Below are 27,749 nucleotides of genomic sequence, written 5' to 3'. Positions count from 1 at the left end.
CCAAGGTTATTGTTATCTCTCGGACCAGGCTAGGTCTTGTGTCGATAAGAAAAATTGATGCAAGCCTAAAGAAGAAAGCAACTAGCCCAAATGCAAACATCCTTACCTGGTTGAAGGTGTACTTGAAAAGCAGGGCAAGAAACTCTACAATTGGAAATTGAGGACTGGACTCAATCCGCCTCAAGTGAACACTGACAAACAGATGCAGGAAATCTGTGAACTTTTCCAAGTAACTGTAAGAAAGAAAAAAAAAAAATAGAAACACGACAAATATCATTCCAAGTTCATCTTATGACCACGATGTAAAATGAATGCTTTCAAGGGGACCGGGTAGTTTAATGTAATAAAATCCATCCATTGTTCAGGATCACATGTGAGTTGGAGACTACTCCAACTTAGTCTTCACTTCACCTGGCTAATGTGTTTTTGGATTGTGGGGGGAAGCCACACCATAAAAAAGCCCACACAATAACGGCTAAAAAGTGAACACCACACAAAGGAACATTAAAACCCAGAATACTTGATTGTGAAGCAAATAAAGGTTAACAGACTAGAATTCAAAGCTATGTAGTTTAAAAAAAAAGTTGTGCAGTTTACTAAAAATAACTAAAAGCGGATGTTAGAATGACATGTGACTGACCTTATGAACATATGACTACATTGAGAAAGAAGCTGTTGAGAGACGGACCACAAAATAACAGCTCAAAGCAATTTTATAGGTGAAAAGTTAATTTAAAAAAAACACAATAATCTCTACAGGTCAATTTAATTTGATATGGTCTTAACTTGTCAACACACATTCAGCTGCTCAATGTTTCAGTACTTTTTGCACAACCCTCTGTTCTAAAAAAAAAAAGGAACTAACTGGTAAACTGACTGGAAGAGTCACAGAAAGGCATAAAACGTTTACGTCCTTGAAAATGTTGTCAATTCATTGAGAATTTGACCACTGAGCCTCTTTTGTCGTCCTAGAAAAGAGCAAGTTAAGCCAAAAGCACTGAAACACTGAACAGTTGGTTTAGAGAAGGCAAATTAGGTTCACCTGTAAAAATTATAGTGCGTTTTAGGTCCATCATAAAATTTGAATATCCGAATTTTTTGCAAGTAGTGTACATTGTCTGGCCACAACCATAAAAGAGCCACAGTTAAGAAATACGCATTTACGCAGAAAACGCTACTTTCTGATTGACAATGTCACAGTCTGAGTTGCTCAAGAGTTGCATTAAAAACAACAACAACTGTTGGATCTCATTATGCAAATGGTCTGAAACAAACCTCTCGTCAAGATCCTGGAGCCGACTCTTAATTGTATGGGCATTATTCTCGCGAGTGAGCCTCTGGAGTAGAAAGAAGGTCTGCTGGAACATGCGTAAAAGGTACTCCTCAAAATCCATGGGCACACAGTTCTTTGACACCAGTTCGTTGACGCAGGTCATGGCGAGCACGCCGAGGCGGGAGCGATCGACCTTGCTGCCCTCACTCTGACGCCCGCCGCCGTTTGACATGGGTGGCATGGTCCCGGCATTGAGGTGTCCGTTAGAAGATGAGGAAGTAGAGGAGATGAAGGACTTGGCTTTGGTCCGAAGATCGCAACCAAAACGTGCAAAGTGGAAGATGGATGCCAGCAGAGTGGGTGTGATGTTAGTGGACAGCGGAATCCAGCTGAACAGATGGGCCAAGCACTCCAAAACAAGACAACAGAGCTGCTGGCTCTCATTGTCTAGCGCTGCCATGGGCTGGCACAAAAGCTTTGAGTACTGACTGCCCTGAAACAACGTGCCCAAAAGTTCCACTGAAAGATTCAAGAGGCACAAAAGAGACCGATCAACACAAAGCTACCGTTGTATACAATTTACAGAAATGGAAACAAAAAAGCAATAACCATTCAAAGTTTTTGCCGTTTCACATAATTGGAGACAATCCACTCACCACATTCTCCTGATGTCGGCGAGGGCGGCGGCGTCGAAGCGATGATGCTGTGCTTGTCCCAGTAAGTCTCAAGGATGCCTAAAATGAGGTCAGAAGGTAAAGCCAGTTAAAGTTTAGCATCAGCACTATGGCCATCCCACCAGAGCTTTGTTATGAACGCCGCATGCTCCCGGCACAATATTTCTGGCAGAAAACAGAGCTAGGACGCACTGGTTGTTGCTACCCCAAAATATTCCTTTCCCTCCCGCGTCATGCTTTTTTTTGGTGGCAGTTTTATAAGAACATTTTTGCTAACAAGTGCTTGCATGCATGTACAGTATCAGTGCATTAACTTGAAACAAAACACTGAACAAGAATATTCAGACACACTATGACAGTTTTATTTTATTTCCATCAGTCATTTGAGCTTAACGATATATTTTTTTTAAGTAACCTGCAATAGTATAATGAAGCGCACAAACCGAAGCTTTGTGGCCGGGGGTCCACTTCATGGCGTTATTGGTGCACTAGCACTCTCTTTCTGATAGAACCCAAAGTCTTTCTTCGGGCACACATAACATAAGCAAAGCATAAGGCTTATACTGCCGGTGGATTACGTCTTTTGATTCGCTATGGTGTGAATGCATTAAGCCAGATACACAAGAAAGGCTTGACTTGTCCAGAACTATTTTACCTTGGAAATCCGGCACTGTGCCGAAGTACTTTAATTAAGCCCTGTACCTTTTGCATGCAATGGAAGAGCATTTAATTTTTCTGCCCATCACTGCCACTTGCATGGCCAGACAAAGATATTGCTGATTAATAAAAAATATTTAAATAATACAATAACAACAACTGTTATGCGTGTTGTTGTTTTTAAAGAATTAAAAAAAAGAAAAAGAAGAAAAAACACCAAGCAACCAAATTCATTAAGTTGAGGCAGTCCATAAGTCAAGGTACCACTGCATGGGTACAGTTTCATTAGAGCAACCTCATTTTACAACGTGTAAAAGTACAAATGATCGTTCTTACCTGTCAACAGTCCAAGCATTGTCGGTACCTGATCCAGCAGCAGTTTGCGCAGTTCTTCTTTCCTGGCAACACTCAAGTCTTCCCGAGGACATGCCAGTTCCTCCGATGTGGTTTTTAGCATTACCAAGCCTAACTGTGCCAAAGCTGGGGACTGGATCAACTACAAATCCCATGCAAAAAACAAAACAAAAACAAAACATTTTTAAGACATTGCACACATTTTCTAACCTCGCCAGCCAGATTGATAATTGTGATTCTCTCGAGGGAGTTCTTCACATTATCAATCTGGTACTTCACTAGGCAGACAGGCGGGACTTGCTGTACAATACTTCCAGCTTATTGGACGATGCGGCATCTTTGCACATTTTGTTTTGACCAACTTATGAAAATCTCGTCTTAAGGAGAGGGTTTGCACAAACATCTTTACCAGAAAAAAATGCACGAAATGCCTCTCACTGTTCAAATAAATTCAACAAGGAAACGGTGAGTAATTCTGCAAGAACATAATTAATTGCAGCATCCATTCGTCTGTTAGGTTTGTTTCCCTCCACCTTCGGTGCTTATTGGTTTCGTCCTGCCTAAACAATGCCTGATTGGTCCGACCTAAAAAAGGTCGGCTGAAAACGTATCAGCGGGAGCGGTACAAGATGTATTCTCCGGAGTTTGTGAACTCACAAATACCGCGAGAATTCATCTTGCTAGCAAGGTTACAAATTTTCCAAAAGACCGATGAGTCATTTCAAGCAACTTGGAGACAGAACACAAAGGTCAGTTTCAGGTTTTTTTTGTGGAGGAATTCAGAATAAAAATCTAAATAACTACTTAGTGTCACCACCTCTTCTTTCTTTGAAGTGTGGCATTTATTCATCTACATAGGCAACACTCCTAAAGATTAATTGGGGCCACCTTTTGAGTTGGGGGCAGTATTTTGAAAAAATACCAAACTTTCAGTTTGTTTAAAAATATATATATATTTTATAAAAAGAATGAATCAAAGTTGCTTGAAAGGAAAGTCCACATAATAAAACACATGTGTACTTTGTGTAGGTAGTTTGACATTGAAAAAGCGCCATATAAATGAATTTGACGAAGTAACTCTTCTTGGACAAGTTCTGCAAGGTGCAGTGAACAAAATCACATGTCATTGAATAAGCCGCTATCGGTCCTGCAATAGAAGAGGTTAAAGGTCTTGTGAGCACCAACAGCCCTTACCTGAAGCGTGTTTGTGAAGAAATCGTGATAGAACATCGGCCAGTCCTGGCGACCGATGTCCACAATGACTTTGCAGAGTTTATTACGGATGAAATAGGGCACCGATTTGTGGTGTTCAAGTAAGAGTTTGGGCAAACAGCTGCGAATCTCCATTTTGTCTTGCGATGCTAGACCGATCCACATCTTGTTCACCAGGTTCTGAAAGTCAACAAGACGGTCTCATGACACAACCTCGGGAAATACGGCCTCTCTGCAGAATGCTTGATAGTTTATCTGCAATCTTAAAACATGTCTTTTCATGGTGAGATCAGATTTAAAATGCAATACCGCAGAGGTGTGCACTTAAGCGAGCAATTCTGAAGTTGTATTGCTGAATGATGAAAACATACAGAAAGAAACAACAAATAGCTGAAGCCTATCCGAGCGGACACGCATAAATTGTACTCCTCACCTTAACAACAATAATTCAAATTCACAACTAATACCAATTTAAACACGCATGCATGTATTTGGAATGTGAGAGGAAGCCGCACAAAGGCGCCAACCTGCAACATTTGGCTTTGAAGCAGACAGGCTAACCACATACTCCAACCGTGCTGCTCTACTTGAAAAAAAATGCACTTACTTCAAATACTGTCAGACTGTACATCATGACATACTCATTTCGGGTATTAGAGAGGAAGAACAAGCAATGGCGCCACGCTCCAGTCTGCTGTGCAAAGTTATTCAGCAACTCTTCTGTAGAAACAAGGAAGGAGCAATGATCACCAAATGTGTCCTGCAACACTTAATTTGTACAGAGTTAGCAGAGGAAGTGCTTTACAGAAGCAATGCAAACATTTGTGAAAGTAAATACGCACAGTAAAGTATGTGGGCAAACACAAAAATGATTTCACCAGCAATTTGGTCAACAAATGCTATAGATCTTTTCATGTCACAAAAGACAACTTTTCCGTGCTATTTAAATCGACGTTTGGAGTTTTCAAATGATTGTTACTCATTAGCTTTTAATAGAACAGTACACACTGGAAAGTGCAAAGTCACACATATTCTTGTGAAGTTGTATTTTTTTATTGTCATAAGAAAAGTTCCCACTTTCGGAACTGCTTATGCTCTCCAGGGTCACAGTTGTGTGGAGCCTATCCCAGTTGTCTTTGGGCGGCAGGCGGGGTACACCCTGAATTGGTCGCCAGACAATCGCAGTTTATACGAAATTATTAAAACCTTTAACAACTGTTGACACCATGTTTTAACTGATTCTTTAACATTCCGTATTGTAACACAAAAATTCTTACTCTTAGCATCCGTGCCGGACATGTAACAGAAAGGTGTTGTCCCCTTTATAACAATCTACTTTGATGAAAAGTCCACATACCTATTTCTCGTTTTCTTTCATTGGTTGTGCAGCTGTGAAAGAACTCTGTCATCAGGCTCTCCAGTGCACGCAGCGACGCTTCTTCTGAAGCCTGATGAATAATAAAAAGACAACAAAGAGTGCAAAATCAGAGCCTAACAATAAGTGCCGCAAATCAAAGTTACAAGATACTGCCCATCATATATAATTCAGGAATGCCTAACATCTTCATTTCGTAATCCAGAGTAGAGTAGAGTAGAGTAGAGTAGAGTAGAGTAGAGTAGAGTAGAGTAGAGTAGAGTAGAGTAGAGTAGAGTAGGGGCTGAAGTGCTCTAATATGGCTGCAGTGAGAAGCTAGTTTACAAAAGCAGCATTACCAAATTGGAAGCTTTATTTTGCAATTTTTCCAACCCCTCTACCAACAATTTCTCAAAACTGTAAGGATTTTCTCTTAAAGCACAACCCTAAGGAGAGTGTTTCTATAACCTGATACAGTACACTATTTACAAATGATAAGGGGTGGCTTTAAATTATTATTACTACTTCCTGGCATGTGTACTATCACTTCACAAAGTTTCATATAAATAGCAAGGGTAGTCGTTTTTGCCCAATTCTGCTAATATACAAGGTATATCACCCTGGCAACAGCTGCCAATGCCCTCACAACACCTTACATTTACACACGTTGCTGGAGCAACCCTTCCTTGGACTCAAGGGAGGTCACTAGTAAAATTTGAATGCATTCTAAATGTATTTTTCTGACACATTGAGCCAAAGGAGTACATTACTTGCATATATTATAAGGCCATGACACATGTTGATAAATTACTGTTACAAAACCAATGTGTCAATGTGGTTAAAAAATGTATTCATTGGATATGGTCAGGACGATCAAATAAGGCAGAGGTGAAGATTTTTAAAGCGATGCTCCTGCGGCATGCGGGTCGAAATTCCTCACATGGGCCACAACTTGCCGGGGCACAACATGACTAGGAAGTGTTTAGTTTTGCAAGATGGGCGTCTTGTTGTGGAAATGGCCTAAGGAGGTGTCCCATCCCGTGAATTACCTGCAAACCGTTACATGACTAAACCAGCTTCAAATGCCTTTCACCTAATATTCAAATGACATTGGCTTTACGGAAATACATTTTAAACTATTTTGAACGCAATATAATTTTTGTTTGTTTATTTGTTTCACTGGTCTGGAAAGAGAAGGTTTTATGTTCTAGGTTAGCTTTTAGCATTAACGGCAGGAAGTGGACATGTAGCAAAAAATAATAATACATGCGTGCGTGCATTTTGTACTTACCATGTTGGTCTGCTTCGGCTGCGTCTTTCAGTTCGGTTAGTCTCGGATTAATTACACTAAGACAACGTTAAATTACCGAGCTAGCCAAAAACTGCAGCTAGCGTTAGCTAAGGTGTAGCTCGCTAACGTAACTGCAAAGGGGATTCGTCATGATCTGCACGCTTTAATTCGCGATTCCACGACCAAAACACTGATATTTACTTAGCTCAAAAATTGGAAAACATTTACTGTTTGAATCTCGCTCGACTTGTACTCGTTCTACTAAGCATGTGATAAATAAAGCATGCTACGTGAAAATGATACTACAGTGAAGCTAGCCGCCTCTTCTTTTTACGGAGTCAAGTCAGCAGCTCTTCATTTTAAGTTCGCCCTTTGCTAGGAGTTACGGTAGTGTGCGCGAAGGGACGCTGGCGCAGAAAACTATATTCGGTTTTCAAAATACAACACCGGTTTTCAAAATAAAATAGAATTGATGAGCAGTTTAAAATGTTTTTCATTTTTTTTTTTTTTTTAATGATTGATAGTTTAAAATATGCTTCACTATAATACAGCACCAATTCACGTTTCACTGGGTATGCACTCTTGTGGGGTGAATAGATCCCATGACCTAGCATTGAGCTAGATCGTTGATATGTACAATATTTACTAAATTTAAAACGAAGGGAAGGTTGAAATGGAGAAAAAAAGGTGTGTCATCTAGCAGACATGCCACTATGATGCAGCCCTAATTTGGGGTCAATAGGTCACATGACCTGGAAGCTATTGAGCTAAAATGCTAATAATTACAGGAAAAAAAATAAAAAAAATAAGTGGAGATCTAATATTATAAAACAAAGGTGTGTGTCATCTAGCTGACATGCTGCTATGATGCAGCACTGATTTAGGGTCAATAGGTCACATGACCTGGAAGCTATCAAGCAAAAGTCCTATTTTTTGCTAGAAAAAAAAAGGGGGAAATCTAATATGAAAAAATAAGAGCTGTGCATCATCCAGCCGACATGCCACGATGATGCAGCACTGATTTGGGGTCAATAGGTCACATGTCCTGGAAGTTATTGAGCTCAAATGCTAATATTTACAGGAAAAAAATACTAAAAATAAGTGGAGAGCTAAAATGAAAAAATAAGAGGTGTGCATCATCAAGCCGACATGCCAATATGATGCAGCACTGATTTGGGGTCAATAGGTCAAATGACCTGGAAGCTATTGAGCTAAAATGCTAATATTTACATGAAAACATTTTTTTTAAATACGAGTGGAGATCTAAAATAATAAAAAAATAAGAGGTGTGTGTCATCTAGCAAACATGCAACTATGATGCAGCACTGATTTTGGGTCAATAAGTCACATGACCTGGAAGCTATTGAGATAGAATTCAAATATTTAAAGGAAAAAAATCATTAAAAATTATATATATATATATATATATATATAAATAAAAGAGGTGTGCATCATCCAGCCGACATGCCGCTATGAGCCAGCACTGATTTGGGGTCAATAAGTCACATGACCTGGAAGCTTTTGAGCTAAAATTCTAATATTTACAGGAAAAAAGTATTAAAAATAAGTGGGGATCTAATATTAAAAAATAAGAGGCGTGCATCATCTCGCAGACATGCCACTATGAGTCAGCACTGATTTGGGGTCAATAGGTCACATGGCCTGGAAGCTATGGAGCAAAAGTGCTAACATTTACAGGGGAAAAGAATAACTAGTTAATTCTACGCTTTGTTTCGATTTAAAATACTTTCATTTTACTTTGCCACTTTGCAGCAGAAATCAAGTAGCCAAAAGCAGTTTGTGTCAAGGTACACAGGGCAGTAAAGTACCAATATCCGGTTTTACCTTTCAAAGTTCATTCCTTATCTGTTCAGACGACAATTTTGATTTAAAAATAAGTACTAAAACACAGTGACGTAATTTTGTCATTTTGCTAGAACGTTACAGTAACACAGATTAAGTAATACCACTTGTTTTAAATATGCTTACTGAATAAGGTACATTCTATAAAATGTCCAAGCATTATGTTATTGTCATAACAAGAGGTAGGTGGGAAGAAACAAATTACAAATATCTTCAGAACTGTGAGGCAGATCTGCTAAGCACTCCCTCTGAATTGTAATGATAATAATAATAATAACGCATTAGATTTATATAGCGCTTTTTTTGGACACTCAAAGACGCTTCACAGTGGTTGCATTATTCGTGCGCTCACACATTCACTCTCTGGTGGCGGTAAACTACTTAAGTAGCCACAGCTGCCCTAGGGCAGGCTGACAGAAGCGTGGCTGCCAGTGTGTGCTTACGACCCTTTCGACCACCACCAAACATTCGCACCTTCCAGATTCCAGTGTGAGTGGCACAGGAGGCAATGTGTGTTAAGTATCTTGCCCAAGGCTATAACGACGCATGACTGGGGGAGAGCGGGGATCGAACAGCCAACCTTGCGGTTACTGGACGACCGTCTTTACACCTTGAGCCTGTAAAAACATTAGTTGCAACTAGAGCAAAAGACGGAGAATTTTGGAGTACATTTTTTTTGTTCATTTTGTTTTTTTCAGAGAAAATGGCTCAAATGGACCAATGAGAGCATTTGTACCATACACAATCTGGACAAAATTGCTGACAGACTTTCTTTGTAAAACATGCCACGATGAATTCAGTCAATTAAAAGTCCTTAAAATACCAATATTTACATCGTAAAATATTGCTCTGTATGTCCTTTGAAGTGCAACCTACAATGGTCAATCAAGCAGGTCTCTGTTTTTGTTTCAATATACTGTCAAGGTCCCCATCTGTGGACATCTGGTTTTTATTTGAGGTGATCCATCTTTGTGCTTTCATGTTGTATGCCCAGGCTCTGTCCACACCATGTCCCTGAGTTTTGCATGGTTTCCAGTCAGGGATGGGGAAACGGCCAGCTACCACCAAGGCATCATCAGGAAGCTCAGCCTCCATCTTCTTCTGCAGTAGCGAAAGCTAAGTAGGAAAAAAAAAAGCAACAATCGAACACAATATTAAACACAATTCAATTCCATTTACCAGCTTTTGATTTTGTTACTGTTACGGTTTGTTGGACTTACCACACTTGGAGCTAAAAATACAATAATATTCTTGCATTCTGTCAAGTCCACCTACAAACAAAGGCAGGTTGTAAACATTTTCAGTAATAAATATCCCCATGCAGGAAAGTATTAGTCATCAAGGTGAGATATCAGACTGAACGGGCATGCAAAAGTGCTGCACCACTTGAGCAAGGGTTACAGGGTTGTTGCCTTGCTCAAGGGTACCACCACAGTACACTGTAAAAAATCTTACAGCCCTTATGTTATTGTAACTTAACTGCATAATGTTTTCACACAATCCATGTTTTCAATTCTTAATGTATGTTTTTTATTATTATTATTGTGATTTGATGTGTCCTGATTTCACAAAACAAATGTCAAACCTTCCATAAATCTTCTCTTCGATAGGACACGTTGCCATGATGACCTGCTCTCCACGCATGGAAGCGGGCCAAGCGAACCAGCCATGGGTTGAGTTCATAGCCAACAGCAGAAGTGAAGCCTTGCCGGTATGCCTCCAAGACCTTCATTAAAAGATTTGAAAAACGATAATGAAACTATTGGTTGTTAGTGTGATGAAATGCATTACTATAATGTGTGCATACGCAAATGAGTGATTTTGTGTTTGTGTGTGTGTGTGTGTTTTCGGTGTGTACGAGTTGTTTGGTTGTGAGTCAGATGTTTTTTGGTGTGTGTGAATCATCAACTTTTCCTTGCCAAGGCTACATTCAGAGAAGTGAAGGAAGATGCATTTTTGGATATACTGGATGTATGTGAGTTTTTTATTTTGGTGACAGAGTAGATTTGCTGGTATGATGACTTACAATACGACCGTCACCAGATCCTAAATCCACAAGGACCCCCTTTCGACCTCTTAGCAATGTCATAACATTGCACACTTGGGCGCTACTGGCAGGTATGTACGGTACCTGGGGGAATAATCAAGAACAGCTTGGAAAATCTGTGCTGTCTCTCAAGCCTATGTACAGTACATATAGTACTGTATAAAATGATAATTAATAAACAATACACAGAAGACCATACCTGTAATCTTAATGGGACTTTTCGAAAGCCAGGCTGCAGGACTCCTACCCACATAGCATAAACAGCGAGACCAGTTCCAGCAGCAATCTGAGCAACATCCCAACTTCGGAGTTCCCTTGTCTTGAACTCGGCAAACGCATCGTCTGGAGCATCATCATCCATTTCCCCGTAACAGGATTTTTGTTGTTTTAGAAAACCTTCCTGTAGAATCAATTAATAGTTTTTCATGATATGTTGTGGACGTAAGGAATTATCATTTAATTGTATGAGTGTTTTAAAATTAAATTATTTTTATTTTGAACATGTGTGCTAAACCATATACAGTGTACTTTAGCAATCCATCCTTTATTCCCCCCTTTTGATTATCCTATAAAACCTGAAAGTTTTTATTTATTGGAATTGTGACGTTCTAGTACATCAGCATAATGATAGACTACGGGTAAAATAATATCGGGTTAAGTCGGTGTCGTAAGAACGTAACTATGTTCAAGTAGAGGTAGTGACAATAAAACGTATGCAAATCCTATCGAGTATCGACATAAAAACGTCATTCACTAATTCCATTTGCGATTGAATGAAAAAAAAAAACTACAATAGGACTGGTAATTAGGTGCGTTGTATGCCCCCCCCCCCCCCCCCCGTAGGTTACGTGTCAAATGTTGAAATATTTTTAAATCAGTTCCACCGAAAGAGCAAATGTAAACAGTACATATGCACCACAGATCAGGGATATGCACTGACCTCCTGGAATGCGGACCCATTAGGCAGTCGGACAAGTCCCCGTGTAAATCTTTCCGTCTATGCAAAAGTTTTGTTCCGGTCCGTTCATATTGCTGTACTGTGCACGTTGGTGCTTCCAAATGGATGCATAACCAGGCTCTTAAGTTCATGGAAACTACTAACTACTACTACTGCAGCGATTTATATGGAGAATTATTTTTAAAATTGTACACATTTTAATATACTGGTACAGTACCACTATTTTAAAAACAGCAAGTTCTAGGGTAGGCTACAAATCAATGTGGAGGACAAACAGTTTGATACATGCTTAATGAGTAACAAAGTTTCTCAAATGACCTTTAATGATTAATTATTAATAATGATATTCATGAATATGTGAAAACACCAATAAAGTGGAGCAAAGAAAATATTTCATCAGCCACAGATTGTGCAAGTTTTCCCATTTAGAATGCCAACAGATCTGCAATTTCCATTATAAGTAAATTTCAACTGTGACAGACAAAAAGTCGGGGTGGGGGGTCGTCTGGAACTACATGGGTGGTCTGGACCTGGTGAATGACCCGAGACCAAAGAAGCAAAGGTTACCATCAGTAACGCACTGCGCCGACATGGAATCAAATCCTGCAGTGCCAGATGCCGCCGCCGCCGCTTTTTGTTCCAACCTCAACAGAGCATAACCTATGGCCGACTAAATACTTTTCTTTCTTTTTTACCCCACTGTATACAGTATGTATGTCAAAAATATTAAAGCTTCGACAAGGTAAGAAACATAAGCAACACTTTATTTGTATAAAAATGCCAGAAATGTATAATGTCTCATTACTGGTGAACTATAGTTTGGAACAGGCCTGCAGGCTATTAATGCGACCCTTCCCAGCTGTAATGTACTGCACAAAACAGACTCTGAATACTTGGAGAAGAACTCACTTTGAAACACTGTCAAAGAATCGTCTCTTTCAGAACATTTGGCGAAAGAGCTATGCCTCAGTTGCTGTCTGCATCATCGCTGATGATTCCCTTCAGGTTTGCCCAGTCTGATGCCCTTCTGCGTCGTCGCTGCGCGTCATTTTCCTCCTCGCTATCAGAGCCGGAGGTCAAGGCATGCTTGTATGTCGAGCGCGGCGAGTCATGTTGTTGCTGTCCTGCAAAGGCTCTGCTTCGTTTAGGTCGACCTGAGTAAAGGAATCATCCATCATCAAAAGTTTTGTGTTGAGTATAACATACAATAAATATAAAAGTTACTGCATTATGACTGACGCAAATCCAAGCATGCACTGCTTTTATCAAATCTGTAAATCTTAGGCCACGATCACACTGCAGGACGTGATGCCCAATTTGGAAATTTGGATTTTTTGTTAAATGCGATCTTTTTTTATGGACTGTTCACATTACAAAAACAAATGTGACTTCAATGTGAACGTGACTCACATGCGCAAAGCGCACACGTTGAGTGATGTGCACCCAAAACAAACGACGTCACATTGCAGAGTTTACGGAAATAACTATGGCCCCGACTCAACGCGACGTTTCCCCTCCAGCCAAGCCGCCGAGGCAAGTGACCTTTATCAGTGTAATATGCAAATGTTGCTGTGCCAACGCGCGCTACTGATTAGTGGGCTGGTGGACTTCTTTCATGGACGTGTTAGGAGTTGGATTCATGTGTCTTGCCTGCATAAATTATGCAAATTAGCAGTGCGAACGGCCGCTCCCGATTGGTGGACTGTTTTCACGCTCGCTGATGTTTGGCTGCTGTCCTCGGCTCCCTCGAGCGTCAGTGTTTACCATTAGAGCAGAAACCCGTCAAACTCGTTTTTTTCCCAATCTCATAACGCCCGAGTAGCGAGGTTGGAAGAGGTAGAAATATTTTGGGGAAATGAGGGGAGACTCCTCGATCTCTTTATTTCATTAAAGATGACGTTGCATCATCGCCGTTCGTGATGAACCGTCTGCAGGGCTGAATTTCTACTGTCGCCACAAATGTCAACTTTATGCTTCATATTTCAAGTGTGATTAAATTAAAGACAAATAAAAAGTTAACACTGTTACTCAAAACAGCTGTGTATATTCACAGACGTGTCAGTTGCACTCTCTCCCGCCCGCGCAGAGCGCATATCAAGCTTTTGATGACGTATGAATCGGATGCGTGCGGATGAGCGTTCACAGTGCAGACGCATCGCATACATATCCGATTTATATCCACATACAAGAGGCCCAGGTCGGGTGTGGGGAATTTTTTTTTATCTGAATTGTACCATTCACACTGCATGAAAAAAAATCTGATACTTGTGAGGAAATTTTTTTCGGAATTGAGCTGCAGTGTGAACGCAGCCTTAGATATATTTAGCTATAAGTACATAATAAAAGCTTAAATGAATTCAATTTTACATACACACAAGGAATAAGACAAGCCGTTGGCCCGGTTATCAAGTTTAAGTAGTCAATATGACTAATGAGAAATAATATTCATATTCACCTTGAAATTCAATGATGTTGCTGACATCCAGTTCAGCAAGTTCCCGGGCTTTTTCTTTCTTCAGACGTACCTTTTTACATTTTCCGATGGATGGTCGACCTGCGTAAAAGACAGTGATGTGTGCGATTAGACTCAAAACAGACAAATATATCTGCCACATGAATGATTTAGAAAGAAATCATTATGTACAGTACTTGTTGAGTTTAAAGTTAGCTTCTACACAATGCTAGTCCCAGATTTGGAGACATTTGTCCAGCTACCTCTTGTGTAACACTTATGTAACCAAGTATATATTAGTCTCATCAGACCACAGGGCTTGATTCTAATCATCCATATCTTTAAGTCTATATTAGGTATGCTGCTGGCCTGTGCTTAGAACCAGAGTTTACAAATAAAGCTCATTACTAAAACAATATATCAGAAAGTTGGGTAAAAGGACCTGGCTGATTTAGATTTTTTTTTTTAGGCCAATGCCAATTATATTTGGCAGAACAAATTTCTGATAACCAATTAATCGGCCAAGTAATTAAAAAAATATAATAAAAGTACTTATTTTTTTAGTTCCTTACAAGAATACAGGCAGAACATTTACAATATTTTCCCTGACTCGCAGGTCTCAAACTCCAGTCCTTGAGGTGCACAGTCCTTCATATTTTAGATGGTTCCCCCTCCTCTTGCGCTTGAGGACCGACGTTTGAGACCTGTCGTCGACACTACAACAGAGAGGAAAAATCCGCAAGAATCAACCAAGTCCTTTTTTTGAGGAGGGAATGTTTGAACGTCATTATCTTTGTCTTAACGAGTGTGCGAATTGGCTGTTAAAAACTAACGCCGAATCAGAATTTTAGGGTTTGAGCCAGAGCGGGTCGTAGCATTAATTGCAAAGGCAGTTCAACTGTGTTAAGGTTTGTACCCCCACTGACCGTGAACACCAAGATCTTCCAGCTCCTTCTTTAGAACAGCCACCTTGGAGCGCACGGAGCGACATTCGCTGAGAAGCTTCTTGTAACTGCGTCTCTCGCCACAGAGAGAAATGTAGCGTTTAAGTCTCACAACGGCTTTTTCGTCTTCCTGTATAAAGATTCAGAGGTATGAGACGTACATAGTACGAGAGTCAAGTTCGAGTCTATTGATGGTTTTCGTTTTTGGCATTTTTAAATTAAATGTTTCTGTGAATTTTTTTATGTATTATTTTATTAATACAAACATAAATTCACTGATTGTAAATAGCTTTGGACAACTGTTGATTTATAGTACATGTGCTCTACACTATAAAAAAAAAAGTTGAATTGAATACTGGACCAATTTGTCATCACAAAAGTTCACCAGAGGTGATTAAACAGTAGAAACTTAAAGCAAAGTAGAAAACAAAAACAAAGGCAAATAAAATGGCTGTACTATTATCTACGTTTTTCAGTGATGCGATTTTATCCAATTACTCAAAGATTACCTTCTCTTTTTTAGCGGCCCCATCTTTGTCTTTTTTGGCCGACTTATTTTCTTGATCTTTTTCCTTCTTTTTAGTAACTTTCTTTTCTTTTGATATGGATTCCTGCTCATCCTCCAGAGAGGGCAGAGATGATGAATCTGAATCTGCTTGGTTTGTGTTCTTTTCTGCCACAACGTTGTCCTCTACATTGCACAACAGAGATTCATACTGTAAGTAGCATTGAAGACAATTAATATCATTAGTAAAATATAAAGTTGACAATTTCACCTTTTCCACTTTCAGCAGATGACTGAGAGCTCTCACTCTTATTTGCGGTACTTTCATCCTCATCATCACTCTGCTCTCTAGTTTTTATCTCCGTTTCCCCATCTTCAGAGACTTCTTCACACTTTCCATTTTTCTTTTCCGGTGATTTTTTGGTTTCCTGCTTGGCACCGCCTGATCCAGTTTTAGTTTGCTCTTCTTCTTCACTCTCCACACTTCCTGTTGTGTTATTCTCTTCATCCTCAGATTCTGCAACAAGTGCAAGAAATAATTATTGAGTAAAAAAACTAAATGAAGAAGACAACGCAGATAATTACACGAGTGAAGAACATTAGGGTATCTCAAACTTTGTGGGTACTGGTAACCCAGAGGGGAGACATTCTTTTAAGGAGCCCCTCATAATCCTAATGCTATAATTATGTATAAATATTCATGACCCGTTTAATAGAAACAAACTTAACCAAATTCAATATTTTTGCATTGTCAATTCGTCACTCCCTGAAGTTTTACACCAACAACGTGGCTGTAAACAGAAGTACGCTAATTTACAAAAGCAGTAAGTGTAACCAACTTGATAATATATGACCCGCTCTGGCAAAATGGTCTGGATGTCGCTGAGTAACAACTGGCGTAACTGAGCATAATAGAGCAGGAGTTTAAAAATGTCGATTTTGAGATTTCTCCAAAAATAGCCTCCTTGAGGTCTCTAGTTCCATTTCCCAGCAGCACAAAGGTACTTTATTTTTTATTTTATTTTTTACTTATTTGCTCCCAAAAACGTTTAATAGCCACACGTCTTCAATCGTATACATTTGATAATTGATTAGTTGTAGATTAATCATTGCACCCCTATGAAATTAGAAGTTGTTAAAAAAAATTAATTTTAACACGTGCTTCTATTGTCAACAATAAACTCACCAGACTTGGAGCTTACAGGACATCTGGACTTTTTTCGCTTGGATGCAACTTCATTTTCACTCTCACTAGTAGTCTCATATTCCCTTTCTCTTTTTCTTCTGTTTTGGACGTCCTCAGCCTCTGATTCACCACCACTTTTGTTCACCTTGGAGGCAAAACAAATGACTTGGTTGTGTGTTGTCATCTTTGATGGATTTGCTTTCCCTATCTTGAACATAACACACACTTAAACAAAAGGAAAATGAGATGGACAAAAATATTTGGTTACCTGCATTTTTAGCAACTCCTGCTCAACCACTTGTTTCAGTAGACTTTTGGCAGAAGCACTTAGTTCGTCACATCCCACCTTGGCCAAATATCTTCGCTTTAAAATTCCCAAAGTAAGCGAGCTGAATAACACAGAACATGAATTACACAGACTGAAGTGACTTCAGTCTAACAGAGACAATTAGTAGCCAAGGATATTTTAGTTAACTAAAACTAACGAAAAAATTAAAACTAAAATTCAAAAAACTATTTCGTTAAAGAAATAAAAAAGAAAAGAAAATGCTTTTAAAAAAACGAAAACTAACTGAAACTACATTTTATGTTTACAAAACTAACTATAATTATAGCAAAAATGTCCTTCGTTTTAGTCTTTGGTAATCAATTTAATGCACGAGCCTTTTTGGATGATTTATTTTGATATTAACCGGAATAAGGACATTTGAAAGTGTCACACAAAAGTGACGTCATCTAGCAGCAACCAATAGAAAAGCACCTTCAGATGACGTTGCTCCCATGGTATTTTACTTTAAAAAACATTTTTTTTACTAAAACTGAAACTAACTAAAATTAAACTAAAACTAAGCATTTATGAAATAACTAAAACTAAACTAATACAGAACCACCCTGTAAAAAAAAAACAAAAACAACAACAACTCAAAACGAAATAAAATGAAACATTCCAAAACTATAGTAACCCAAGTAGCCACCGGGTGTCACTCATCTGCAGCTGTCACCTCATAATTCACCATTCCATTGTCAAAAGCGTCTTTGAGAGTCTAGAAAACTGCTATATACATCCGATGCATTGTTGTTGTTATTATTATTTTGACGGCCGTCGTTGCTTGGCTGCTAATACTACCCGGTGCAGCAAGTAAGACGTAGATGTCGTAACAATTATCACGTCTACATTTGTAATGTGTTTTTATTAGCTTTGGGTGACAGTATAACCTTTCTGAAAGACTAAGACTCTGCAAGCGTTACCAACTACACACTACCGGCTCACAATATCTTTAAATCCCTACAAGTTTACCTTAAATCTTGTTCTGCGCGCAGCTGTCCGCGGACAAACTGGCGGATACTTTTTTCTTCGCTCTCGCGCATCGTGTTCTGCAGTGGCGACAACCATTCAAGTTGACAACCATGGTGGGTGGCGGGAGAAACAAACCAGAAGTGACGTCACATAACATCCTGTATAAATATTTACCCTTTAGGTACTACTATTATAAAAGTCCGCCTATTTAAAAAATTTTCTCTCTCAATAAATGTCAGAAAGTGCCCCATTTTGCTTCTTTTTTTTGCCCCTATTCCCAGGACAAAATCTGGCAAGTGTTTGTCAATATAAGGTTATAACTGGTTAAACAGATTTTGAATGTACGTTTTACTGGATATAAAATGTCAACAGCTGTGTTCAAATGCCAGTTTTCTGGAGACAGAGATAAATAATTTCAAACACACCCCAATTTAGAAAAACTAAATAACAACGTAGCTTAGACGAAGCCAGTAGAAAGTACAGCTGTGATCAAATAGGGGTTTCAATTAGAAAATCAGAAAAATTAACAAGTCGAGTGCAGATGCAAGTAAAAAAAAAACCCAACTACTTAGTAAAGATAAAGTCTAATTAGTGCTTCCCACCACAGCACCACTGATAGAAATGAATATTTGGCAGAGGAGTACAGTTATTTTTTACATGTAAATTGTGCATGAGTTTAAGGTGGGGAAAATTATAAAAGAAAAACAAGACGCCACAAAGCAAATTGCATTCTTAATTTATTCAGAACATTTCTCACCACAGTTGGACGGAAGTTGGAAGGTCAAGTAGTGCAACATGTTATTATTATTATTTTAAGGAGACAGACACATTGTTCAGTGTTTAAGAATTAGGTGTGCACAAACCATCCGAGAATACTCCCAATTAATTGAAATGAGTGTAGGGTATAAAAACCTTGGACGTATTAACATTACTGCTCGGCCAGTAACTTGGAACAAGTATCAGTGGTTTGGTATATAGACGTGAAGAAAAGTGGAAAAATCATGGCTCAGAATAAGATACAACGCAATCACCTTCAAACCACCTTAAATAAAACATCACAATTTAGTCATTAAAAATCTGATGTGTGCTATAGAGTGCAAATGAATACCCACTTAAACGTGTTAACACTGGGATTGCATACAAAAGTTAAATACATGACAATAAATTAGGTTCATAAATTAATTAAAAAGACATCCCAAAGCGACAGCAGAAATAATTTAAATATAGAAAATTAGAGCTGCCCAACAATCTCATTCTTAGACAACATCACAAAAAAATGGCTACGGAGGTTTTTCCAGTGTTAACATACAGTATCTACGCTAAACTCGAGAAACAAACAAAACCCACCTCATCTATGAAAAGTTGGGCAAACTGACAAAAATACAAGCAGATCAAGACTAAAAATATGTTCCCATAATGTCAAACACAGCGGAGGCTGCCAGTGCATATCATCAACACCCACATCAGAAGAAGGTGAGGAATATTGAAGTCATATTTATGCCAGTTTTGTGTCCTAGGCTATTTTTCGCATTTAAAAACTGTACACAATCATTATTTACCTTGTAAACATCTTCACCTCGCTCCAGTTACACCTTAACTTGGGCAGTGACATAATGTGACTACTGACAATGAAGATATTGCCGTCATTTCATAGAACAGGTTGCTGAGCCTTGTTTTCTTCACATTGTTAATCCTTGTACACAGTTTGCTGGCCGTGCCCTCTTTCATCATGCATTATGTGCCTCCTGACGTGGATCCTCCTCACTCGCCTGTCCCCTCCTCCCACTGCGCCCTCTTCCTCCGATTGGCCAGCGCCACACGCAGAACCAGGCCCTCGAGAATCTAATAGGTGCAAGCCTCCTGGACCGGATCTTCTGTCATTTTCATAAATGAGGATATTCAGGGTTTCTTCAAAGATCCGAGCCTCAGGAAACTCAACCTGAAACCACAAATGTGAGTGTGAGGGTAAGAGAGTGTGAGACCATAAACAACCACTGACGTGGGTATACTCATTTGTAGCATCTCAGGTGATTTATTTTATATATATACAATTACTAGGGATCTTATTTTTTTTTTTATAATCTTTGGCAGACCCCACACATTATTATATATTAAAAAAATAAATAAAAATAGGGTATTTAACAGTTTTGGTCGTATTGTGTGTAATGTGCTCACAGTTAATCTCAGCACAGCTCCCCACACACACACACATCAAGATTTTCTTCCACCACTGGTCAAATAATCCAGTCCTCTGGGTAAAGCTCTCGCGTGATCACACATGTCTTTACAAACACGAAGATGACCAGGCACTTGCGGGTATGCGCCGATGATTGCCAAATGTTTCAGAGAAGAGGACCGCAAATGCGAGCTTTATAAGGTGTTAAAAGGAACCTCGACTGTCATGACAAGTTTGCTCTATATTATTTATTAGCATGCGATTGGTAGAGTCACCCTCCCCCACTCCGTGCTCTCGTCATTCAGCAGACAAATTCAAAAGTTTTGATCGTCCCTTTAGGAACGACACGGAGGCTTTCCTTGCTTTCTTTATAGACGTTTCACATTGCTCGGCAGAGAGCGCGCAGCCATTCTACGTCACTACACACGGAATGCATTGCGATGTAAATAACAATGGCGGCGTACGTTCAAATAAAGTTTCTACAAAATGTATTTAACTGGAAATGATTTTTGAAAAATGAATCTCATAGTTATGTTAGTAACAACTAAATAAATAATATAGAGCAAGCTTGTCATGACAGTCGGGGTTCCTTTTAATGTCTGCAAGGAAATTATTGTGTTGGAAAATAATTCCTGCCGCCTGGGGAACCCAGGTTGAACAAAAATGACATTGCGTATGTTGCGGACCGCCTGAAGACGGCTGGGATAGCCTCCAGCACTCAAGCGACCTGAGTGAGGGAGGAAGCTATTCAGAAAAGCAGTGGATCTTTTGCTGAGACAGGCAACTCTCCTGCTAGCGCTATTTAGCCGTGAACGCCAACGGCTCTGATTGGTCAATCGCCGGGCCGAGTCATGCACTGGGCTGTGTTCTTGCCTCGCTTCATCCCTTTCTATGTCTTTTCACAAAGTTTTTATTTTGTTTTGCCACCGAAGATAGACTGCTATCGGAATGACCAGCCTAACCCTAACCAAACCTTCAAACTGTTATCAGTGTAAAAATAAATTGTAGTAAAAGTTTGAAAATAAAATGTTCAAAGTCGGATTTCAACCCGTGCCCATTAACCATTATGCCACAAGCTAATATACGTTCACTGGTGCAGAATTTGTTACTGCAGCTGTCGTGCGATACACTGCAAAATGACATCACAGGTGCTCAAGAAACAGGTAACGACCATTCACAGCTCACCTGTTTTCTTGGTTTGGTCGTTACCTGTTTCCTGAGCATGCGCGATGTCATCTTCGCTCGACAGCAAGTGGCAAAATGTTTTTTAACGGTATTAACTCATTCACTGCCATTGACGGCTATGGACGTCAAAAATTCATTTGAACTATTTTTATTAGTTTAACATTTTTTTCCACTCTTGTTAACAAGAGTAAGAAAAAAATTATTGTAATCGTCTGATGCCCTAATTTTAATATTTTTTTCTTTTTTGGAAAAAAGATTATTTAAAAAACGAAAAGAAAAGTTTATTAAGAATTAGGTTTTTGAAAAAATATTTTTTTTAAAAAGAAAACAAAAGATTATTAAAAATTAGGTCGTCAGGCGATTAAAATGTTTAATTGTTATTAATCGCATTACTTCAATAGTTAACTCACGATTAATCACAAATTTTATATCTGTTCTAAATGTACAATAACTTTTTTTCTAGCTTTTCATACTCTTGTTAAAAGATGAAAAAAAAGTTAAACTAACAGAAATAGTTTAAATGAATTTTTGACGTCTAAAGCCGTCAATGGCAGTGAATGAGTTAATTGTACATGAAAAATAATTAGGGTATCAAATGAACTATAGACAAAATTATTATCCTTACTGCTGAATGTGACTAAATGGCTCAAGTATGCATTTAATCAAATATTGGTTACAACCACAAAACACTTTTACAATTTTTTCTTGAAAATAGCATGTGTTTCACTTGCACATAACATAAAAACTTGTCATTACTGACATTTTAATATTAATCTGCCTGTTTTTCTAACTGCACAAACCTGCACAAATACTGATACTGGTATCGGTGCATCCCTGTCTATAACCGTTGTTGCTGCAGGTGGATTTGTTGATGTTTCCAAAGAATAACTGCGCGATGCTTACTTTGGTCTGCTTCTTCTCTGTGGCATAGACGATGGACGTGCAGCATACTTCAGCAATCTTACGGCCTTCGCCGTAAAAAGACCAGCAGCAAATCTCATCCCCCAGGACATCTTTGACAAACAGGACCCGGCCATTGAAGCGGAGTACAAGTTTGTCAAACAGTTCGATGTTCTTCAACAAGTTGTCATCCGAATTGCTGGTCAAACAAGACAGTGAGAGTTAGTTGTTATTACCAGCACCAAAGTTTTGTTTTGATGTACTGTATCTAAGTAGGATTGGGCAAAATTGACTACCCTATTTCTATGAAAATGTCAGAAGCGAAGAAACAATAAAGGCGGCCATTCAGGAACTCTGAATAAATAGTGCATAGAAATTGGCATTCAAATTAGGATCTTTTTTTTAAGTGCCATTTAAGTTAAAAGCCAATAAATAAGCACTCATCTTAAAATGAATGGTGGTCAATGTCTGATTAATGTTTGTGTGACAAAGCCATTTTACCTGGTATATGAGTACTTGTTATTTCCTCTGTTGTTCTGCAATTTTACCACTGGCTGGAGGGGAAGAAAAAAAAACAATGAAATGAGATAAACCTACATTGAAAAATTTTATTTTCCAAATTGCTGACGTTGGGCCGAAACCCACTATGTTCAAATTTGGTCAATTTCATATTTTTTCACAAATAGATACATCGACACTTTTTTTTTGGTTTCCTGAAATGTGACGGTTTTGTGACTCAAGTCATTCATAAGATGCTGACAAAATAGAATCAAAGCCTTTGTTCAGCACCTTGACTCTCCTGTATGTATGAGTATCATCTGCCAATTTGTAACATATTGAATAAGCAACACAATGTACCTTTCTGCAGGTTGCAATCATCTTCTGCTCTTCTTTGGCTGATGTGATCATTGGGATGCGACACACACTTTCAAATATGTCCTTTTGCTTCTAAGGGGAGACAGACTAATGTAATTATTGCAGCAGTAACATTTAATTAGTTGGTAACTTGAAAGCACTGACTAAATGACAATTTAATCCCATGTCCAGAGGAGAGATAGTGAGTATATTTTTATTAGTCCTATTTTATTAGTTTATGGATGTAGTTAAAGAGGACATGAAGGTCGTTGGTGTGAGAGCAGAGGATGCAGAGGACAGGGTTAGATGGAGGCAATTGATTCGCTGTGGCGACCCCTGAAAGGAAAAGCCGAAAGGAAAAGAAGAAGATCACCCAGCCCCATTTCACCTTCAGAGTGTAATAATAAACAGTTAACAGTAGAACCTGTATTATTTTGCACTTAAATTAATTTGTAACAAAGACTCAAACTCATGGAGTAGCCAGTTTTAGTTTGGACTTTTGTTAATTTATTACAACAAAATCTTAAATCAGTTTGTTTGTGTATTATCTCTAACTTAAATTCTGTATTGCAGAAAAGGTATTTCTTTAAAATTATATATCATTGGTTTAATAGAAATTGTATATATCAAATGCACTAGTGGTAACAGTACAACTACCTTACCTGCATGGCAGTGAGGCAATGCTGGATAAGCCCCTGGACCCTGTAGTATTGGGCCTCTTTCAGGATCTCATCGAGTTCTCTGTGGTCATCAGGGAGTGGAACTGAGCCATCCCGCAGAAAGTTCAAAATGATCCCAAAATGTCGACCACTTCGATCTAAAATCACCCATCCTGATGCAGAAAGATGAAGTGTAATCAGCCATTTGAATTATTATTAGGGATGCAACAAAAATCCAACCACCTAAATTTGCCCAAAAGTGTGTTTTTGGTTAGGGTGAAGTCCAAAGGACTTTTGTGAACGAAACAACACGGCCGAAACGGATGTTGGGATGAGCCATGCATGAGCTGACAGCGTGCTGAACTGAGCAAAGGCGGTTCCTGGCCCTTGAAATAGGCAAATGAGCCCAGAGCTTATACTTCTCTCAGGCTTTGAACTCTGCAGCTTTTCATTGTGACACGGCTTCAAGTCTCCAATAAATTTCCCCATAGTCTCGTCAAATCTGACCAATAAAATTACAGAACACGTCACAGTGGACCTACAAAACTGTCTGAGTCCAACCTTCATATCAGCCATCTGCGTAGTTCAGTGTGAGCTTTGGATGATGAAATATTTTACCAAAATTGGTCACAAGAAGAATGGTAAAGCGAGTGAAGCTAGAGTCTTTTTGAGTATTGTTGAGGTTTGCCAGTTTACACTAACAGCATGTAGCTGTGTCAAAATGCACTATTACCACCATGTTGCAGGTATTATGGTGTGCATGGGTTTGAATGAGGGCTCAATGTGGGACATGTGAAAAGCAGCAATAGCTTAGTCACAGGGACTTGCGCTTTAGGACTGGGTGGTTACTGGTTACGGTTCAACATCTGCTGTGAACAAAACATCAGCTATGCATGACTATGGCCTGAACTGTGGGTAGGTTTTTGCAAAAATGTTTGGTTGAACTCTGACTTTAGAGGTTAACATAGAGGGAAATTTTGTTGCTCCACTTACCGTCTGAGTCAATGTTCACCTCGGTTCCTCCATTACAAATGCTCTGCAGCAGGCTTTCCTCCTTGGTCAATGTCTGGACAGTTGTATAATGAAGTGAGCCACCCACATTCAACTTTACATATTTGCTTCCCAACAGACCCTGATGTCTGTCTTCAATAGTGCTCTGGAAAACAGGCTGGGAAACAGCGGACTGGGCAAAGTTTGCAGCATGACTGCCGGCTGAAGCCTCAGCAGACATGGGACTGACTGGTTCCTTCCCAACTGAAATACAACAGGAAGACAGTTTTTATATATTGGGATTGACTACTTTGTCAAATGAACTTTTTTTTTTTTAGGCTTGACTCAATTGAAAATAGCGTGCAGCATTCAATTATTATTATTTATTTATTTTTATTTTGGGATTTATAAAAATATATCGGTATGTGGATTGGAATCAGGGTGTTTCTTTCATGCTGGAAAAAATAACAGCTAAGTGTTATATCTATTTTAAGTCATACCCAAGTTTTAGAAATGAGATAATCCACGTCTTCTACAGGGGTCAATTAGACCCCCTTTTTATGTTACCACCTTTCGCTTTGACCATGACATTTAAATCCCGCAGTAATCCAATATGCCATGCACAACTATGAATATCAGATAGATACTAGTCAACACAGACGGCACTTTGCTCCAGATGCTGCTTCAACATGAAGAGATGAGATGACACAGCAGTTCGTCTGATCCGGAATCACCATTTAGCAGTTATAAAAAACAATTATAAATTCTACTTACGACACTGATCATCAACAGGATTTGACGAGTAGAAGTATCCTTTGAACACTTTTAATTGCGTAATTACTAATAGGCACACGAAAAATACATAACAAGTGCTCGTGTGGACAAATGCAAACCTTTCTAGTTACTCTAAATCGCAGCTAACGTTTGACAACAGCTAATCAAAATAGCAACATCGACTAGTCCATTTTGGCTCGCAATTTCTTCATTTAACATTCGCTTTGCTCTCGACATACGACTTAAGAAAGAAGACATTATATATGTATATAAAATATAAAAACATCTTCACAAATGTAGTAACCAAATGAATTGTGTGTCACTAAGATTTTTCACTGTTAATCTGAGCAGCTAAGTGGGTCGCTCGGTAGCGAAGGCTACATAACTTCCGGTATTTTCTTCTTCTACTATTTCAGAGTGATGTGTCGGTCGCGAACGAAACGGCTCTTTGAGCCGGTTCTTTCAAACGAACGATAGGAGTCGGCTCTTAGGCGGGAGCCGCATTCGCCTCCTCTTCTCTCTCACTCTGTACTGGGCCAAAAGGGTCTGTGGCCAGAAGGGAGAGTGGTAGCTATGGATAAACTCGGACTTCCCTTGTGCGGAGCAAGAAACATTGTATTTATTATTTCACAAAATGAGTGACAGAAAAAGAAGCACATTTTGATTTAGTGGTATGCAGGCCCTACAAATAATAATAATAATAATAATAATAATAATAATAATAATAATAATAATAATAATAATAATAATAATAATAATAATAATAATATACAGAGAGCATGAATCCACATATAATTTACACCCATCAGTGCAATGGGAAGAAAAAGGACAGGCAACTGAAACTTTCAACAATGAAGGTGCTAGTGTTTCTACTGGGGCTGATGCTGCAGTGGCTTCAGCATCATGCATAATATTACACCACCAGAACCAGCTAAATTTACAACACGGAGCTCTGTGAGGCAGTTTTTGCACACGTCTGTAATCCCAGCAAGAGAATACTTGATTTCCAAGTTCCAACCATTTTCAAATGTGGAAGATAAAGGAAATGGAAGGTTTACTGTACTCGTGCACTCAATCCTACGAAGCAGGAAAACACATTTAAAAAAAATCACCCCAGGCCTTTATGATAGAGAACATGCTTCACTATACAAGAGTATTGAAAACGTCACATTAGTTTGCCTAACAACTGACAGCTGGACATCCTAAACCACTACATGCTGCTTGTTAGTTACATGTGACTTTATCAAAAACGGTTTCCTGCCTTCTGAATTGTTTTAAGCTCAGTGAAGCTGAGAATCTACCCAAAGACAGATGGGCTTGCCAAACATGAATGTGTCACAATTTAAGGTGTAACTTCACCTTTCATATGCTTAAATATATTCTGGAGTTATCTCATCATGCGGTCATCTCATCTCAATCCTGGCTGTTATCAATGAACCAGTTGATCCTCTGAGCCAAGGTGAATGGGATGTGCTGCAGGAGGCATGCACTCTTCTGACAGGTGCAGTGTACAAATGTTGTCACGTGATGATTATTATCATCACATTACATGTACTATTATTATTATTATTATTGTTAGTAGTGTTATTGTTGTTAATATTAATTGAAACAATATACACTGCTTAATGAAGAATGCAGAATTTTAATACCTATTGTTAACTTTTTTCACCTACGTTACAGCATCCAAAATGTTAATCCAGTGTTCTGTTGTTTGAAGTATGAGCAAGCGGAGACATTACAAGAAGGAATCCCACAACAGTCATTGCTAGATGTGAGATCCTACCGTGAAAACTATCTTTCCCAGATTAGTGCAGACCCTCTAGGCTACTGGAAGACCGAAGGTTCAGTTTACCCTCGTCTTATGGGTGATGACACAGACCCTGTGTATTGCAATTATCAGGCCCCTGAGAAAGAATTGTCTCAAAAACAGTGCAGACAATGTCAGACAGAAGAAACCGGATCAGCTCATCAAAGCTTAGGCATCGGGTGGTTCTCAATGTCAATCTTATCTGCATGCTGATTTTTTTCCCCCTTTGTGTTTGACACATTGTAATTTACTCTGTTGCGTCACTTAAAAAAATGTTTAGTAGAGCAAAGCTGAAAGTTTAAATTGTCATAATTTACTTTTGTGGAACTATGTTGA

General features: G+C 38.9%; 4 protein-coding genes across 5 annotated transcripts in view; all 4 read right to left on the bottom strand.

Annotated features, from left to right (window-relative positions):
* Positions 1 to 7,213, bottom strand: part of xpo6 (exportin 6) — an 18,504-nt gene extending 11,291 nt beyond the window's left edge. Inside the window, exons 1-8 of the mRNA XM_086090310.1 lie at positions 6,816 to 7,213; positions 5,528 to 5,618; positions 4,778 to 4,890; positions 4,153 to 4,350; positions 2,941 to 3,100; positions 1,930 to 2,007; positions 1,276 to 1,792; positions 107 to 233 (exon numbers count right to left, since the gene is read on the bottom strand). Of these exons, the coding sequence (XP_085946436.1) occupies positions 107 to 233; positions 1,276 to 1,792; positions 1,930 to 2,007; positions 2,941 to 3,100; positions 4,153 to 4,350; positions 4,778 to 4,890; positions 5,528 to 5,618; positions 6,816 to 6,818 (1,287 nt within the window). The 5' untranslated portion in view covers positions 6,819 to 7,213. The remainder of the gene's footprint in view (positions 1 to 106; positions 234 to 1,275; positions 1,793 to 1,929; positions 2,008 to 2,940; positions 3,101 to 4,152; positions 4,351 to 4,777; positions 4,891 to 5,527; positions 5,619 to 6,815) is intronic.
* A 2,131-nt stretch (positions 7,214 to 9,344) lies between these two features.
* On the bottom strand, positions 9,345 to 11,697 carry antkmt (adenine nucleotide translocase lysine methyltransferase). The gene is given in 7 exon segments (XM_086080841.1): positions 9,345 to 9,621; positions 9,624 to 9,794; positions 9,899 to 9,949; positions 10,264 to 10,404; positions 10,705 to 10,809; positions 10,925 to 11,125; positions 11,666 to 11,697. Coding segments are annotated over 6 exon segments (654 nt in total). The 5' UTR covers positions 11,087 to 11,125; positions 11,666 to 11,697; the 3' UTR covers positions 9,345 to 9,597.
* A 275-nt stretch (positions 11,698 to 11,972) lies between these two features.
* hirip3 (HIRA interacting protein 3) lies at positions 11,973 to 18,201 on the bottom strand. The gene is made up of 8 exons (XM_086081195.1): positions 18,068 to 18,201; positions 17,039 to 17,159; positions 16,771 to 16,915; positions 15,856 to 16,101; positions 15,589 to 15,770; positions 15,062 to 15,209; positions 14,139 to 14,237; positions 11,973 to 12,837 (listed from the first exon to the last, which is right to left on the bottom strand). Exons 1-8 carry the CDS (start codon positions 18,136 to 18,138, stop codon positions 12,650 to 12,652), a joined length of 1,200 nt encoding a protein of 399 aa, XP_085937321.1. The 5' UTR covers positions 18,139 to 18,201; the 3' UTR covers positions 11,973 to 12,649.
* Positions 18,202 to 18,787: 586 nt separating this feature from the next.
* kctd13 (potassium channel tetramerization domain containing 13) lies at positions 18,788 to 25,992 on the bottom strand. 2 transcript variants are annotated; one of them, XM_086090176.1, is made up of 7 exons: positions 25,607 to 25,992; positions 24,836 to 25,096; positions 23,846 to 24,015; positions 23,187 to 23,276; positions 22,830 to 22,882; positions 22,332 to 22,527; positions 18,788 to 20,006 (listed from the first exon to the last, which is right to left on the bottom strand). In XM_086090176.1, the coding sequence occupies exons 2-7, from the start codon at positions 25,071 to 25,073 to the stop codon at positions 19,755 to 19,757; spliced, it is 999 nt and encodes a 332-aa protein (XP_085946302.1). In that variant the 5' UTR covers positions 25,074 to 25,096; positions 25,607 to 25,992; the 3' UTR covers positions 18,788 to 19,754. The 2 variants fall into 2 exon arrangements, with proteins under 2 accessions (XP_085946302.1, XP_085946380.1); XM_086090254.1 differs by having other exon boundaries at positions 23,187 to 23,273.
* Between the last annotated feature and the right edge of the window lie 1,757 nt (positions 25,993 to 27,749).

This window comes from Leptonotus elevatus, chromosome 1 (assembly GCF_054856555.1).
Source record: "Leptonotus elevatus isolate MCC_2025b chromosome 1, RoL_Lele_1.0, whole genome shotgun sequence".
NCBI classification, from domain to species: domain Eukaryota; kingdom Metazoa; phylum Chordata; class Actinopteri; order Syngnathiformes; family Syngnathidae; genus Leptonotus; species Leptonotus elevatus.
This window is presented reverse-complemented; position numbering and strand designations above follow the sequence as displayed.

Coding starts and splice junctions, on each gene's coding strand:
- hirip3 (XM_086081195.1), bottom strand. CDS start 18,138: ATGCGCGAGAGCGAAGAAAAAAGTATCCGCCAGTTTGTCCGCGGACAG. Junction 17,160..18,067: donor CGCGCAGAACAAGATTTAAG/GTAAACTTGTAG, acceptor TGTGTTATTCAG/CTCGCTTACTTTGGGAATTT. Junction 16,102..16,770: donor TCCTGTAAGCTCCAAGTCTG/GTGAGTTTATTG, acceptor CACTTGTTGCAG/AATCTGAGGATGAAGAGAAT.
- kctd13 (XM_086090176.1), bottom strand. CDS start 25,073: ATGTCTGCTGAGGCTTCAGCCGGCAGTCATGCTGCAAACTTTGCCCAG. Junction 23,277..23,845: donor ATTGCCTCACTGCCATGCAG/GTAAGGTAGTTG, acceptor GTCTCCCCTTAG/AAGCAAAAGGACATATTTGA. Junction 22,528..22,829: donor AACAAGTACTCATATACCAG/GTAAAATGGCTT, acceptor TTGTTTGACCAG/CAATTCGGATGACAACTTGT.